The sequence below is a fragment of the Pinus tabuliformis genome, chromosome 9, assembly GCF_031772625.1.
Source record: "Pinus tabuliformis cultivar Carrire ecotype Pingquan chromosome 9, CPIR1, whole genome shotgun sequence".
NCBI classification, from domain to species: Eukaryota; Viridiplantae; Streptophyta; class Pinopsida; order Pinales; family Pinaceae; genus Pinus; species Pinus tabuliformis.
The window spans coordinates 527,505,144-527,521,825 of NC_142307.1; the positions used below are offsets into that span (position 1 = coordinate 527,505,144).

The window sequence follows — 16,682 nt, forward strand, 5'->3', positions numbered from 1 at the left end:
ACCCATATTTGTGTACCTTCCAATAGATCTAAGGAGAAACCAACCAACTCGTCATCCATGGCCAAAAGAGGAGAGTGGATCTACTAGAGGATGTTCATATGCACATGGTGAAGTAGTGCTGGAGGGACCTAGTGCATCAGGGCCCATGTCCTTGTAGCTACAAACCCTTAATCTCCATCAGAATCCTGATTTCATTCAATGATCGTATGATGATGATGCGTGAGTGAGAGAGAGAGAGAGAGAGAGAGAGAGAGAGAGAAAACGATAATATTTTTTTGTGAATACATACATACATAGGTATAATGATGCCCATAGTACTAATTTATTGAGTTAATTTTAAGTCTTTCAAGGATATCTCTTTTTATTTTCAAGTATTTGAATAAAAGTGAGATTGACCAAATTGATTTTTAAACACTTAAACTAGAGTGAGAGTAAAGTTGTTGGTGCATTGCCAATTTTAATTGGCTCACTTTCAAACATTTAAGGTACAATGAGATTGCTAATACCTTATTAGACTCAATTGATTCATAAAAGAGAAACATGTCATTTGAATTCAGTAAGAAAGAGAACAACTTCTCTTAACTATCCAAACTATACTTAGTTAACATCACCAAACACGCACACACAAGCACACATAAAAAATAAATACTTTGAATGACAGTGACATTGACTAAATTTTTAAGCACTTAAACTAGAGAGAGAGTAAAATCTTGGTACTCTAACAATTTTAATTGGTTTTCTTTCAAACATTTAAGTTAAATTGAGATTGCTAATACCTTGTTAGACTCAATTAATTTATAAAAGAGAAACATGTCATTTACATCCAATAAAAAAGGCACAACTTCTCTTAACTATCTAAACTATACTTAATTAACCTCACTAACTACATGCATACAAAAAAAATATTACTCAGTTTATGACAAAACCGAAACTTCATATTAACTTATTAGTATATAAAATATTTCATATTTGTAAAAAGAATTACTTTTGAGTCCAAAATGTTCAGGAATCTTCAAAAGTACAAGTCAGCCCTCAGATCTTCAAGTCAGCCTAAAGGAGGGAATTCGACCCCATGAGAAGGTTATAAAAGGAAGCAGTTCGACCTCATTTGGAGACACTCACTGGCAAGTTTGATCTATCAAGGAAAGAGATCGATCTGTAGCTAGGACGCTGGGAAAAGGAGAGTGAAAGTCTAGAAGAAGCTAGGAGGACGAAATTTGTTGTTTTTGGGCTCTATCTCTCTCACATGTGCGAAGAATCTAGGGTTTCTACAGCTAGAAAGAGGTCGAAGTTGCAAGTCTGAATTGTTGGGCAACGAAGTTGTTGCTAGGGAGCAAAATTGCAGGAACAAGTTGTTGGATAGAGCGAAATCCTTCTCTTGACCTTATTGACCTTGGGGAGAATTGTTTTGAACCAAGAAGGTCTCAAAAGAAGATAGATTAGAGTTTCTGCAGCAGTTGTTGGAGGATGAAGTTGTTAGGTCAAGTGGATGGGCAGTTGCTAGCAGGTCGAAGTTGCAAGGAAGAAGCAGTTGAAGTGAAGGTCTTAAGGAAGGGTTGACTTGGTCCTGGGAGAATGACTTGGTCTAGGGATTGGGTCATTGTATCTCATTTGAAACAGATTCTAAGATGAGAACAATTTTCGGGTTTTCCCCTTGGAGGGGTTTTGCCCTGGCTGAGAGCCTATATTTGTGTCCTCTTTTGTTGTTACTATTTCTTGATATTGTTTGATGAAAAGATCTAACTAAAGAACATAAAGAAGATAACTAAGTTTCACAAGCAAGTATCAAGGTTGAAGAAAACTAAGTTTCATAAGCAAGTATCAAGGTTGAAGAAAAGAAGTTATAATTACTGCCACTTTACATTTTCTAACAGAAAGATCCTTTGTGGGCCACCCACAAAATTGTGATATCCATGGAAATCAAAATACTAACAAACATTTTTTATTGAAAACAAAAAACAACTATTAAACACTATCACAAAAGCCATTGCTGGAAAAATCAACATATTCATACCACCTGAAGCAAATATCAATTTACATATTAAATATTAGGACTCCAAGTTCATTTGTTTCCAAGGGTAAACTAAGAATCACAACAACAACAAAAACCTCCTAATGAAATGTATCAACATATAGTTTTGAAGAAAATCAATTTAGAGTGAAAAGTGAAAAGACCCTTCACAATGCCCAAACGTTGTTCAAAACTTTGAAGGTCATATTGCCCCGTTTACTCAATCATGACATCATCAAGAACAACTGATCAATAAAGTAAAAGCATTACAACTTCGAATGAAGATTTTCCCCTTCTCCTAACTACGATTTGATAGCAATTCATCATTCAAGGAGGGCATGTCCTGTATTTAAATAAAATCACTGAGTGATAAAACACTACATAATAATGATTAATAATAATTAAACATCCCAAACGTCTTAGCCTTGCAAGCCTCTAGACCAATGAATGACATATCAGCGTGGAGGCACTGGTAAATTGATCATTCAATATTCAATTTTATATTTATCCCTTATAGATTTCATCAGTCCCATTTATTTTGGATATTTGATTCCCAGCTGGTTCCTAACAGTGACCATTGGTATACTTCTCCATCAAATTATTGCGTTAAGGCAAAATTCCCTTCTCATATAACCTGTCCCCCAGATCTCCCATAAAATGATGCCAGTGGTGTATGTGATGAGTAAAATATTCTTCCATTGCAATTTATATTTCAGCATTACAGACAATATTTGATATTCCTGTTATTCCAACGGACATTTGAAATTGGAAAATACATCTGAGTCTATAAAATCGACAAGATGTAGAAGAGTAGTCAGTTCCACACGAAGTTATGTTACAATTTTTCTATATATAGTGGAGGAACTAAAGAAAGCACTATCCATAGGTTGTAATACAATAAAGGATAAATATATAAAACTTTGCTTTCATTTCAGAATATCTATCCTAAACTAAAAACAGACAAATAATATATATTACATAATATTACAATAAACACTGCTATAGTGCAGCACGTTGTGCACTCAACCCAGATGGTAAGCAATGCGTTCAGAAAGTTCTGGACCAACTATTTTAACATATTTCCGCAAGTCTCCAGCAAACGAATCCATAAAACGAAAAGTTTTTAGGTCCTTCAAGTCAAAATAAATCAGAAAAAGGATCAGCTAAAACATATTCAAAGAGAAATCTGATATAACTGAGATGGAAAAAGCATTTCACAACGCCCATGTCTCCACAGTAAAATTTAATACAAGTAAACAAGAAAGTAAAATGGTTACCTTATATCGAAACTGCAAGTTGTTGAATTGAATGAGAACACCACTGATATCATCAGTATCGAAATCACCAGCAGGTGTTTCAGTACCATACTCAACGTCCATCGAATCATCACTGCTATCCGAACTTTTGAATTCAACGAACTCGCCATCACGGAACTCCAGATCATTCTCCATTTCCTGATCATCTTGCCCAGTGGAATCATGCATTTCATCGGCAGGGTTTAAAAGAGGTTTTGCATCGCCACAAAAATCAGAGAGGCAAGCATAGGCCGTCTTATCAAGCACTGGCTTTGCAACCTGGAAAGGAATCCACCTGCAAAAGTCGAGATGAAATTATCAAAACAAAATAATGCGTCAGAATCACAACATCAGCTGCAAAACAGCAATTTCATTCTGAGACAAAAGTCTCTTCCCAAAAAGAATTCATAATTCCATATTGATCAGACTGGGAAAGCCCAACAGTAAAATGTTGTCATCAAATGTTAAGCTAGAAGATTGCATGCCGACTTCTACACACCAGATTACAAGTGAGATAATAATCAGGACACGGTAAAAGGAAAGAAACAACAATTAGCCTCTTTGATGGACAACATTGAGGAAATGAAAATCAGTTAGAATAAACAATGACAAATTTAGATGGGCACCATATTTTGCTAAAAATAAGTGTAGAGCTTAAAAATTGAATTGTGATTCACTGATTATGCATAGCCCCTGGGGGCAGCTCACTTCGCAAGCGCCATGAAAATGAAGTGTTATGTTTCAAGATATTCGAGGTTCAAATCCCCTTACCTACCCATGAAGGCAGACGAGGCATATGTAGGCACCGGGGGCAGCTCAATTGGCAAGCGCCGTGAAAAGGAAGTGTATGTATCAAGATATTCGAGGTTCAAATCCCCTTACCTACCTGTGTCTGCGGACGAGGCATATGTAGGCACCTAGGGGTTATAGTGGTAGCGGTGCGGTCAGAATCGACCCTGTGTCACGCAAGTATGAAACCAGACCAGTTACTAATTCCTCTAGCCACTAAAAGAAGAAAAAATAAAAAAATGTGCTTATGCATACATATTACAAAGATTACAACAAACAAACTTGGGATTAGATAACCAATTTGGGAATCTTCTCTTTTAGGCTGAAGATCTTTCATATCTTTTTCAGCAACCAAAATTTAAGGGAAATTTTCTACTGTAAATTCATGTTATTATACAAAATGAAACGAATTCTCGCATTCCAACTTATGCATGTGTACTCTAATATATCACAGCAGAAAGTCACCATGAGCCTATCGTGAGGAATTTGCACTTAAGCGGGGTGCAGACTGCCCTTGGAGACCACACAAAAGTGATACCACATTATGCCCGGCCTTCCTTTCAGAAAAAGAAAGCGGAGACAATACTGCATTCTGGTTTCTGCTGATTCAGAGGAGAGGGCAGTACTGCATTCTGGTTTCTGCTGGTTCATAGGAGAAGATTGCCCTACCCTGTTTGGAAGCTGCAGTTTGTCAGAAAACATATCACAGCTTTGGTTTAGAGAAACTGCAGGTTCAAGGTGCAGCAGAGAGAGAACTCCTGCATTGCAAGATGCTGAAAGTGATGGGGAATGACTAGTTAGAGGAAAAAATGTAGTCACCACACCAAATACAGCTTCAATTCAAAGTCTTCGGTGGCTGTGCTTTCTAAAGTTATTTGATTAAAACAGGTAAATATTTATGTAATGTCCCCATCCACTTAGGAGACATAAGGAAGGGGATCCACTAGCCTAATAAGGTTCTCATAGGTTAGGACAGTAAAAATTAATCAAAGGAACACAATTCGCCTAGGAGAAAACATTACAAAAGCTAAAGTGGTGAAAAGAGGGACATGGGTCTTAAGCTAATGAAAAATCACTTTTAAATTATAAATGAGAAAATCCACTAAAGTGACTTTATTAAAATAAAAAGGTAAATATGCGGCAAAAGTGGCAAATGAGTTATAAAAAGAGGAAAATGAGCAGTCTTTCTCATTCTTGCATTTGCTCACTTGAAAATTAAAAAACTGGAGAGCTCTTGATAAAGAGACTAGGGTTTTTGGAAACCTTCATTGCTGGTTGTTGGTTTAGGTGTTGAAAGTATACACCCAAGCTGGTTTGGAGTGGGATCACTTAGATTCCGACATTGTGCTTTAGCGGAGAAGGAGATTTTGGGCAAAGAAGTAAGTCCACAGTGTTATGTAATGTCCCCAAGGGATTAATTGGCCCAAGGGACGAAGTATCCCATCAATTCCTGTAGGCTATAGTCTTGGATAAAGGGGAAAACCTCAAAAATCCCAATGTTTGGGCAACAGCAGGTGAGTTTTGGGACAGCTGGAGAAAAAAAGCCCAAATTTGGGGTTTACCATAAGCCCCTCTTGATTAATTAAGGAGAAAATTCCCCTCAAGAAAATTTATAAATACAAGAAGATTAGAATCACTTGAGTCATCATTGGATTGAATCATTTTGTCTCAGTTTTTTCTTGAGCTGGAGGCTCCAAGGGTTTTAAGAGCCCATTTCTCCTTGACTAGTTTAGGTGGAGGTGATCCCACCCTACCTAGTCACCTTTCTTTGTTCTGGCAACAAGAAGCATCTATCTGAAGAAGCAACGAAGTCTTTGTGAGGAAGTCTAAGGCAAATCAACCTATTTCGTCTTTTATTTACTGTTCTGGGACACAGGAAGGCATACATCTGGAGAATATCAAGGTTTCTGGTGGGAAGGGCTAAGGAAAGGCATTTGCATTAAGGAGAAAATTCCCCTCAAGAAAATTTATAAATACAAGAAGATTAGAATCACTTGAGTCATCATTGGATTGAATCATTTTGTCTCAGTTTTTTCTTGAGCTGGAGGCTCCAAGGGTTTTAAGAGCCCATTTCTCCTTGACTAGTTTAGGTGGAGGTGATCCCACCCTACCTAGTCACCTTTCTTTGTTCTGGCAACAAGAAGCATCTATCTGAAGAAGCAACGAAGTCTTTGTGAGGAAGTCTAAGGCAAATCAACCTATTTCGTCTTTTATTTACTGTTCTGGGACACAGGAAGGCATACATCTGGAGAATATCAAGGTTTCTGGTGGGAAGGGCTAAGGAAAGGCATTTGCATTCCTTTTAAAAGTTGATCTGAGGCAAACAAGGGCTAATTCATGAGGCAGATCAAAAGTGTTCTATGGTCAAACTTATGCGAGTTATCCTTAAGCAGAGAATGAGTCATCTGAGCTGGAGCAAAACAATTTTCTAAGGTTGGACATCACTTAAGCACCTTTTGAAGCTACTCAAAGGGCTAATTACAGTCTACATCTAACCCAAAGTCCCTAGAGAACTCGCAATACCATTGTGTTAGATGCAGAGGATTTCTGAGGTATTTTTTGTGCTTTTGTACAGTGTTGGAGTAGTGAGTTGAGGCATTGAGAAGGTCTAAAACAAGCCTGAATTTCTCTGAGGAAACCCAACATATTTTGAAGGACCCCTGAAGGAAATCGAAGGCCGAATGAGTCCAATTACCAGATCTGAAACTGTTCTAGTATTTTTTAGGACAGATTTGTAAAAGGGTTTTTTTTTCTGTGGAATTTTAGAATGACTTGAATTTCTGGTTAGATGCAGTTGTATAGATCTCTTGAATTTGGGGTTATACTGAATTTATTTGAATTCTACTGGAGCAATTTAACCTGGATGATAGTAATACTATTGGAGCATTGTATTGACTGTTTATTGTGTTGTTGAAGGAAATACTATTGTTTACTGGATACTATATTATTTGAATTCCCTGCATCATTAATAAGGAAAAAAGAATCTGTTGGAACACCATAGTTATCTAACAAACCCTAGGAAAAAAATTTGTAATATTCCTAAGTGGAAAATAACAATAAATAACAGAAACATGAGCTAGGAATAGCAAATAAATTTTAAACCACACACACAGAAACAGACACTAATTGAAATAATCAAGACAGTTCAGCCATTTTATTAATTATTGGAAATCTGAGTGCATAGAAATGGGTAGGAATGATGGAACCTGGGCTTGCTAAGCAAGCTATGCAAAACCCAGGTTGTATCTCGCTGACCCAAGTGTTGGAATGGCTCCAATCTGAAAATGTGCACTGCCCAGCAATTATGCTATTGGCTGCCTGATAGAACAAGGACTTATGCCTGAAATACTACTCAAAAGATTCTAGAAAATTAGCCTCAGGCTCCTCTCACCAAACCCACAAGAACTCAGAAAGGGTTTGAGCTAGTTCCGAGTGCCAGAAAATCCCACCAAGAGCTGGCTGTACGAACTAATGAGAAGAAACCTATTGCTAAAGCCCCAAATCCACTCTTGAAGGAATCCTCCAAGCTCCAATAAAAATTGTCCTCTGGATACCCAACCTTTCCAACCCTTGGCTCCTTGAAATCTCCACTCCGCCTACACCTGTGGAAGCCCTGCCCAGAAACCTCTGTGCAGTGCCAAAAATAGATAAATTCGACCCACAGAATTGCTGCTCTCTAGTTTTGCAAACTCACTACCAAAACTCCGACACCAAATAGGAAAATCCTTTTGTAAATTGTCGACACTCCAAACCCACAGTAGTTGGTCAACAAATATGCCACTCGAACTGCCTCTGTGCCCAGGAAGTGCACAAAATTGGGAATCCATGCTGCAATGAAGCTCTGTAGAAGCCCAGGAATGAGCTCACCAAGTTACCAAATAGGGAGACACTTGAAGTTCTCCGAAGAAGGGGTGAAATTTTGCCTGAAACTCCTGTGTTCAACAGCGCTCCAACTCCTGCACTAAACAGCTCCGAGAGAGGTTGAATTGTCTAAGTGAGATAGTCAAAAGATGCCTCGAAAATGCCTCCCTCTAGCCCCATGCGCACCCCTTGGTGGCCCCTACAATCCACGAATTTGCCTCATTTTCCTTGAGGGTCGAATTCTCTCTCTTGGGTGGCCCCCACCCTCCACTAAGAAATCAATTTTCCCTTTTCTCCTAAGTCCAAAAATGCCAAAGTGTGCCTTTGACACCAAAATTGCAAAAATGGGCTATACTTAGTGAAATTTATGAAATTGGGGATATCACAGTCCTCCCCACCAAAAATTGTTTGTCCTCAAGCAACTGTAATGCTAGGGCACAAATATACAAATTTTTACAATTTTCAATAACCCAACTTCATTATATTAACAAACTGTAATACAATTGTCTAGGGTTCCCGTACCAAGGATAATGGCCCTCATACATCCACTTATACAAGAATAAAAAGTAGGGTTTGGTGTCAACTACTATGACAACCAATCTAGCCTAAACAAGATACAATCTAACCTCCTAGCTGATGTAGTTGACTTCACAGCTTCCCTTGGTCGTACCGTGAACACATATGCTAGTCCTTTTGCTCCTAATCTGTAGCTCTGCCTCTATCAAAGGTCTTGCTCCTTTAGGTCACTGAACACGACTCTCCAATCTACCCTCTAGTTGATCATTCGTCCATCATGTTAAAATATGTAACTAGGTTCGCTCTTCATAATGTCATATGTAATCGTGATTTTATGTATTTAATGAAAAGAGAAAAATAAATTTATTATTTGTGTTCTTGAGCCATGGGTTTCATGCTCAAGGGAAATTTATTTTTAAGTCAAGCACCCATTGAGTGCTTCTAGGTTTGTCATAAAGTAAATTGAGTCATTGTCATGTATTGAAGACCCATTTGGGCAGGTTACATATTGTAAAGAAAAATTTATTGAGTCAAAAGACCCTCCAAGACCTCATCATGGCACAAAGATCAAGTCATCGTACATGAAGGGACAAGTCAGCCTCAATATAGCAATTAATACCCCTCACAAGCCTATAAATAAGAAGGAATTTGACCTCATTTGCACACTTACTCAAGCAAGTTCGATCTCGTCAAGGTAGAAGTTGGAAAAGGACAAAGAAGAAGAGAAGATCAAGATAGAAGTTTTTGGGCCTCTCTCTCTCTTTCATTAGGGTTTCTACAGTTTCTGGGCTAGACGAAATTTTGAAGTTGCATCAAAGTTGTGAAGTTGCAAGGTCGAAGTTGTGAAGCTGCAAGGTCGAAGATTGAAGTTGTGAAACTAGTAGGTTGAAGTTGTTGAAGTTGCATCAAGGTCGAAGCTATGAAGCTGCTAGGTCTAAGTTGCAGAAATTGTTGTTGGGGTCAAAGTTGCTGGAAGGTCGAAGTTTGTCGTTGGAAGTTGTGTAAGGAAAGCTCATCAAGAAGGAAGGATGACTTGGTCTTGGAGGATCTTGGTTAAGGGGCATAGGTCTTGGAATTCATCAATTGAAGTTCTATAAGAAGAGAAGGATTCTGGTGGGTTTTCCTCTCATTTGGAGAGGTTTTGGCCCCCGCTAATTGCCTATATCTTGTGTCCTATTGTCTCATTGTTCTTTATGATTTGGTAGTTGTTTGATGATAGAAAACACTAATAATAATAAAGGAAAGAAGAAGTTAATCAAGTACAAGAAAAATACATCACAAGCAATTATCAAAGTAAGAGAAATCACCTACACTTGCTGCCCCCTAGATTTCTCGACATGGTATCGGAGCTAAAGTGAATACATCACTGAAGGGCAACACGAAGAAGGATACTCTAGGGCCGAAGTATAAAGAGATCCTCTTGGAAACGTCAAGAGCATCAATCATCAAGAAGGACTAACCCTCTCATCATATTGAAAGGGAATAATTAAGAGCATCAAAGAAGACCTCAAAACCCTAGCTCATCCAAAGAAGGGTTCTACACATGAAGTGTTCTTGGGAAACTCACACATTCTACAATCATTATCACGAGGAAGGAAGAGTTAAGCACTTTTGGGTTTGTTTTTTAGGTTATATTCTCCAGACGTGTGAAGTATTAAAACATCCTTTTGCGGCAGCAAGTATCAAATTGCAGCCCCCATCAAGGATCAAGTTTTATGCTAAGAAAGGTATCCTTTGCAAGCCGAAATAACAAGAAAAAGAAGTCAAGTAAAGCGAAATTGAAAGAAGGCAAATTTGTCCAGCTTCTAGCCACACGTGCGAACTAGGGTTATGCAGAAAAGGCCGAAATTGTAGAACTGCTACAACAAGCCGAAATTTTGAAGGAGGACCGAAACTTGAGGTTGTGAAACAAGATTAACTAGCATTGTCTTGAAGGAAGAAAAGCAAGAAAAAGCGTTGTCATCATCATCAAGGAATCAATGTGATCTCCCTTTGAGACAAGGATGACTTTTGAACAAATACATCTTCTATTATCTACATCATCATCAAAATCAAGAAGGCATCAAGTTGAAGATTTCATCATATAGGAGTATCCTCACTTAACAAGTAAGTATTTTTATATCTATATTTGAATATGTCAAAATGGCTTCATATTGGAAGGACAACAACAAATTGGTTGGGTTGTCAAAACTTTCTTGGATGGAAGAAGAGGATAGATTTGATCCTCATAGAAAATGAAGTCGTTGGTCATGTTAAGGGTTTAATTGTCGAACCGCCAAAAGAAGAAGCTCAAGCTCTACAAGGTGAAGATATCAAAAGAAAAAGCAATAGCCTCATACTTTACAAGGGTGTCAGAAATAAGAGACCAACTCCAAGAGTTGGGAGAAATAATGTCTGACAAGGAAATGACTACCATAATGCTCAATGCACTACCAGAGGAATGGGGCAACTTCATCAAGCATCTATGGGAAGAAGGAAGCTACTCCATTCAACAAACTATGGTCATTGTGCAAAATTGAAGAAACCATGCTGAAGACAAAAATCAATGTAGGATCAAGCAAGCAAGCAAGCTCAAGCATTTACTGCCATGGCTAGAAGAAAAGGGAAGTTTGGGAAGCTCAATCCTCAGAAAAAGAAGAAGAACATGTCAAAGGTTCAATGCTATGGCTTTCATCAAATGTCCAAAGCTCAATAAGGACAACAATAAAAGAGGAAGGGAAGAAGCCCATATCACTGAAGAAGTGGAAGAAGCTGGCAAGAAGAAATCCAAGAAGGAGGAAGTAAACAATCATGATAGGAATCATTAGAAGCATGATAGGATACATCATGTTAGGAGATGACATCATAGAAGCATATGATTGAAAGCAAGAGATCATGACATCATCATAAAGAAGCATGAAAGATAGCTAAAATAGAAGTCTATTGTTGTAGCCTATAGAAGGATGTAGCTCTTGCTAACCTCATTAGAAGCATAAGTGGTACTTATGGGAAAAAGAAATTCATATAGTATAGAGCTCATCATACATCATTCAAAAACGAGCATTTGCAGGATGAGGATGATCAAGATCCTCCATTGGAACCTTCATCGGAAGGTTCACCTATTGGAAGAAGCGTCTTGCTGAGAATTCCACCTTGTATGGGATTCATGGAATGATGGTATGATGTCAAAAGAAGTGAAGCAGGGCAAGGTGATTGAAGTTCTTTCAATCAAGGATGTTGTTGAAGGAAGTCTAGCTAACCAAAAGGAAGAGATGAGGTATGTATGCTTGTATTTGATAAAATTGAGTCATGTCATATAGTTGCAGATAGCACAGATAAATGCTCCACCTCATGAGCATGATCAAGAGAAAGGGATCTCCTCCTTTGGAAGGATGCATAAAGGCATGGTTCACATATTGACTAGATGAAATCAACATAATAATTCCTCATATGGAATATGAGGTGGTCAATAAAAATGAAAGAACTATGAATGGAAGTTCCTGAGAAGCAATATGTGAAGAAAGTAAGGAAAGATCATGAAAGATGCAACTATTGTCACATAGAAAAGGAAATCAAAATCTGACATATCCATGTTGATTTGGGGTAGCATCAGCTGTGCTCTAAGCCTCAAATTTTGCAGGGAGGCTTGGGCACATGTATTCCAAAGAACCCATAAATCGTTCTAGGAAATTCCACCTAGAAGTGATTTTATTAAAATAATTAATATTTTTAATGGGGTTCCTAAGTCTAAACTTAGGAAAATTAAAATATTAATGGGTATTAATCTAATCAGGGGTGAAACTTCTAGAAAAAGCCACGGATCAAGCCAAAGCGATCTGAGCCTTTAATTATGATTTAATATAGGTTGTTGGTTGTCCAACAGGAAGACATAAGAATGGGCTTGAGGGTCATTTGGAAAACACACTAAGAGATCAAGGAAATCGATATTTCTAAAGCAAGAAGTTCTCAAGACGAAAAATTGATTGAGGCGATTTCTTGCAGCAGAGGGGCAATGAGAATTCGGAAGAAGGAATTTCCAGAGAGTACGTGGCAGAGGGAGAACAGAAAGACGTCCAAAGGAAGGCTGACGTTGGCCCACGTAGTGCTGACGCAAAGGCAACGCAGTCCTTGAGGGGAAGTCGAGTTTCCTGCTAAGGGAAGTCGAAATTCAGTTGTCGAAATCCCGGGTGTGAGTCCGAGACGCAGAAAGTAGATTTACTCAGCCAACAAAGGATTCGAAAGAGGGGCAGCGTAATACCCAACAGGGGTGACGCAGACACTGTTGGGAGTGACGCAGTTCTACGCAAAGGCAACGCAGAGGGTGACACAGAGCCTCCAACTCAACAGGATCAATCACTGCTTCTCCCAGTCACAGCCTGAGATCATTTCACCAATATTTTGTTCAGTATTCTCTCTGTATCGGATCGCTAGTTGAGCATCCTAGAATTGTACTCACAATTTCTCTTGCATAATAATAAAACCCTCAGAGTTGCTGCACCAATTTTCCATTGGGTTTTTCCGGGGACATTTTCCAAAAATAACAGTGTCCTATGTGTTTCTATTTTGCTTGCTCAGTTTCTATGTTTAAGAATCATAATTAATTTGGTGTAGGTTGCTTCAGTAATTTACTTCAATGTTTCAAGAAGAAACCTGAAATAAGCTTGTAATGTAATTTACAATCTAAATGAGGTACATTCAGTTGGTTGCAGTAGGATTCCTAAGATTGGTAGATCTAGGAATTTTCACATGGTATCAGAGTTGTTGATGTGAAACAGGGAAGAGCAGATCTAGCTCTGAAGTAAGGGCCAACTTGCTGCAGCAAGCAGCAGTTTGAATCCCCTAAGGGATTGCGCAATTCTAGCCAGGAGGGCTATATTTTCGTGGGTGTCTCTCTCTGAGTGAGCCAACAGAGAGGTAAGACTGTCGGATTGAAATCTTGAAAAGGCAAAGGGAGCTACACAGAGCTAGAGGGACGCAGTTTTCTGCAAGCTGAGTGTTGGAAATAAAAGTCATCAGAAGGAGAAAGCAGATCACATAGTGAAGGAATACTTCCTCAGTGATTTCTTGCCAAGGAAATCAGTGTTTCTCATTCGCTGAGCAGCATAGGAGCAGCAGCTTACCAGCTCCATCAGGGAGTGCGTAAGTCAGCCTAGGAGCTACGCAGTAGGGAGAAAGAGGGAGTTATTCGACATTTTTCGGAGGATATGGCAACTAGTGGCTTGAGGTATCAGAATAGGTTGGACGGGGCTTCCAACTACATCATCTCGAAGGCTAGAATGTCTTTCCTTCTAGATGAGCATGCCCTCAAGATGTATGTTGATAATGTGGTAGTTGAACCTGCGGATGCAGATCCGCTAAAGAAGTACAAGGTTGAGATGTCAAAGGCCAAGAAAATGATCTTGGATGGAGTCAAGGATCACGTGGTATGCCACGTTGCTAGCAGAGCAACTGCTAAGGAGATGTGGGATGCCTTGGCCACATTGTATCAAGGATCTTCCGAGCAGCGGAAGATGTACTTGGAACAGAAGCTGAGATCTACTAAGATGCAAAACGGAGAATGTGTGGATCCATTCCTCACGAAGCTAAAGGAGACTCGTCATGAGTTGTCGGCTGCGGGGCATACACCTCAAGATTCAGAGTTAGTGAGGCTGGCTCTAAATTATGTCTTGGATGAATTGCAAGTCTTTGTCCAAAGTATCCTGGGCAGAGCAGCATTGCCAAATTGGGACGAGATTTGGGCAACTCTGAAACAAGAAGAGCTGAGGAGAGAACTGCTTAAGGTCAAGTTTGATGGAAGCAACAGCAGCAATGGGTTGAAGCCCAAAGTAGAGGAGGATAATGCAGCGCTTGCATCAAAGGGACAGCAGGGCAAACAGAGACGAAAGAAGGACATCTCCAAGGATCACGTGGTATACCACGCTGCTAGTAGAGAAACTGCTAAGGAGATGTGGGATGCCTTGGCCACATTGTATCAGGGATCTTCTGAGCAGCGAAAGATGTACTTGGAACATAAGTTGAGATCTACTCAGACGCAGAATGGAGAACGTGTGGATCCATTCCTCATGAAGCTAAAGGAGACTCGTCATGAGTTGTCGGTTGCAAGGCATACACCTCAGGATTCGAAGTTAGTGAGGCTGGCTCTAAATTCTATCTCGGATGAATGGTAAGTCTTTGTCTAGAGTATCCTGGGCAGAGTAGCATTGCCAAATTGGGACGAGATTTGGGCAGCTCTGAAACAGGAAGAGCTGAAGAGAGACCTGCTAAAGGTCAAGCTTGACGAAAGCAACAGCAACAAGTTGAAGCCCAAAGTAGAGGAGGATAACGCAGCGCTTGCATCAAAGGGACAGCAGGGGCAACAAAGACGAAAGAAGGACGTCTCCAAGGTGAAATGCTTCAGATATGGCAAGATGGGCCACTATGCATCCCAGTGTCCTTTGAAGAAAAAGGACAAGGATGAGAAGCATGATCCTAAGGTCTTGGATGTTTTCAGTTGCTTTTCTCAGCAACTGAGTTGCAGTACGGATGCAGTGTTAGCAATGACAGTGCTAGCAGCATAGCAGATGTAGCATTTGAGAGAGAGTTGCACTACAGATGTAGCATTGGTTGTGGTAGTGTCAAAGGCAGCAGTAGAGTAGCAGCAGCAGCACAGTAGTTGGTGGACAGCATGTCAGACATCAACAGCGCACAGGACAATGCATCAGTGTCAGAGTAGTATGCAGTAGTAGTGTATTGCTAGAGCACATTCCTCGCTAAGAGGGAGTGTTGATTTGGGGTAGCATCAGATGTGCTCTAAGCCTCAAATTATGCAGGGAGGCTTGGGCACATGTATTCCAAAGAACCTAGAAAGTGTTTAAGGGAAATTCCACCCAAAAGTGATTTTATCGAAATAATTAATATTTTTAATGGGGTTCCTAAGTCTAAACTTAGGAAAATTAAAATATTAATGGGTGTTAATCTAATCAAGGGTGAAACTTCTAGAAAAATCCACGGATCAAGCCAAAACGATCTGAGCCTTTGATTATGATTTAATCTAGGCTGTTGGTTGTCCAACAACAAGATATAAGAAGAGGCTTGAGGATCATTTGGAAATCACATCGAGAGATCAAGGAAATCAATTTTTCTGAAGTGAGAAGTTCTCAAGAGGAAAAATTCATTGAGGAGATTTCTTGCAGCAGAGGGGCAGTGAATCCGGAAGAAGGAATTTCTGGAGAGTACGAGGCAGAGGGAGAACAGAAAGACATCCAGGGGAAGGTTGATGTTGGCCCACGCAGTGCTGACAAAGAGGCAATGCAGTCCTTGAGGGGAAGTCGAGTTTCTTGCTAAGGGAAGTCAAAATTCAGTTGTCAGAAGCCGGGGTGAGTCTGGGAGGCAGAAAGTAGATTTTCTCAGCCAACAGAGGATCCGGAAGAGGGGTAACTTAATACCCAGCAGTGGTGACGCAAAAACTGTCGGGAATGACACAGTTTTGCACAGAGGCAACGCAAAGGGTGATACAGTGCCTCCAGTTCAGCAAGATCAGTCACTGATTCTCCCAGTGACAGCTTGAGATCATTTCACCAATCCTTTGTTCAGTATTCTCTCTATATCGGATTGCTAGTTGAGCATCCTAGAATTGTACTCATAATTTCTCCTACATAATAATAAAACCCTCAGAGTTGTTGCATTGGTTTTCCCGCATTGGGTTTTTCCGAGGGCATTTGTCCAAAAATAACAATGTCCTATGTGTTTCTATTTTCCTTGCTTAGTTTCCATGTTTCAGAATCATAATTAATTTGGTGTAGGCTGCTTCAGTAATTTACTTCAATGTTTCAAGAAGAAATTTGAAATAAGCTTGTAATGTAATTTACAATCTAGGTGAAGTACATTCAGTTGGTTGCAGTAGGATTCCTGAGATTGTTAGATCTAGGAATTTTCACATGGTATCAGAGTTGTTGATGTGAAACAGGGAAGAGCGGATCTAGCTCTGAAGCAAGGGCCAACTTGTTGCAGCAAGCAGCAGTTCGAATCCCCTGAGGGATTGCGCAGTTCTAGCCAGGAGGGCTATATTTTCGTGGGTGTCTCTCTCTGAGTGAGCCGACAAAGAGGTAAGACTGACCGATCGAAATCTTTCCAAGGCAAAGGGAGCTACGCAGAGCTAGAGGGACACAGTTTTCTGCAAGTTGAGTGCTGGGCAAAAAAGTTGTCAGAAGGAGAAAGCAGATCGCATAGTGAGGGAATACTTCCTCAGTGAT

General features: G+C 39.7%; 1 protein-coding gene across 1 annotated transcript in view; it reads right to left on the minus strand.

Annotated features, from left to right (window-relative positions):
* Window positions 1-2,695: 2,695 nt before the first annotated feature.
* The window catches only part of LOC149149544 (arginyl-tRNA--protein transferase 2-like), an 89,872-nt gene continuing 75,885 nt past the window's right edge, over window positions 2,696-16,682 (minus strand). The window contains exons 5-6 of the mRNA XM_089441087.1: window positions 3,289-3,601; window positions 2,696-3,141 (exon numbers count right to left, since the gene is read on the minus strand). Coding sequence (XP_089297213.1) covers window positions 3,034-3,141; window positions 3,289-3,601 — 421 coding nt within the window. The 3' untranslated portion in view covers window positions 2,696-3,033. The remainder of the gene's footprint in view (window positions 3,142-3,288; window positions 3,602-16,682) is intronic.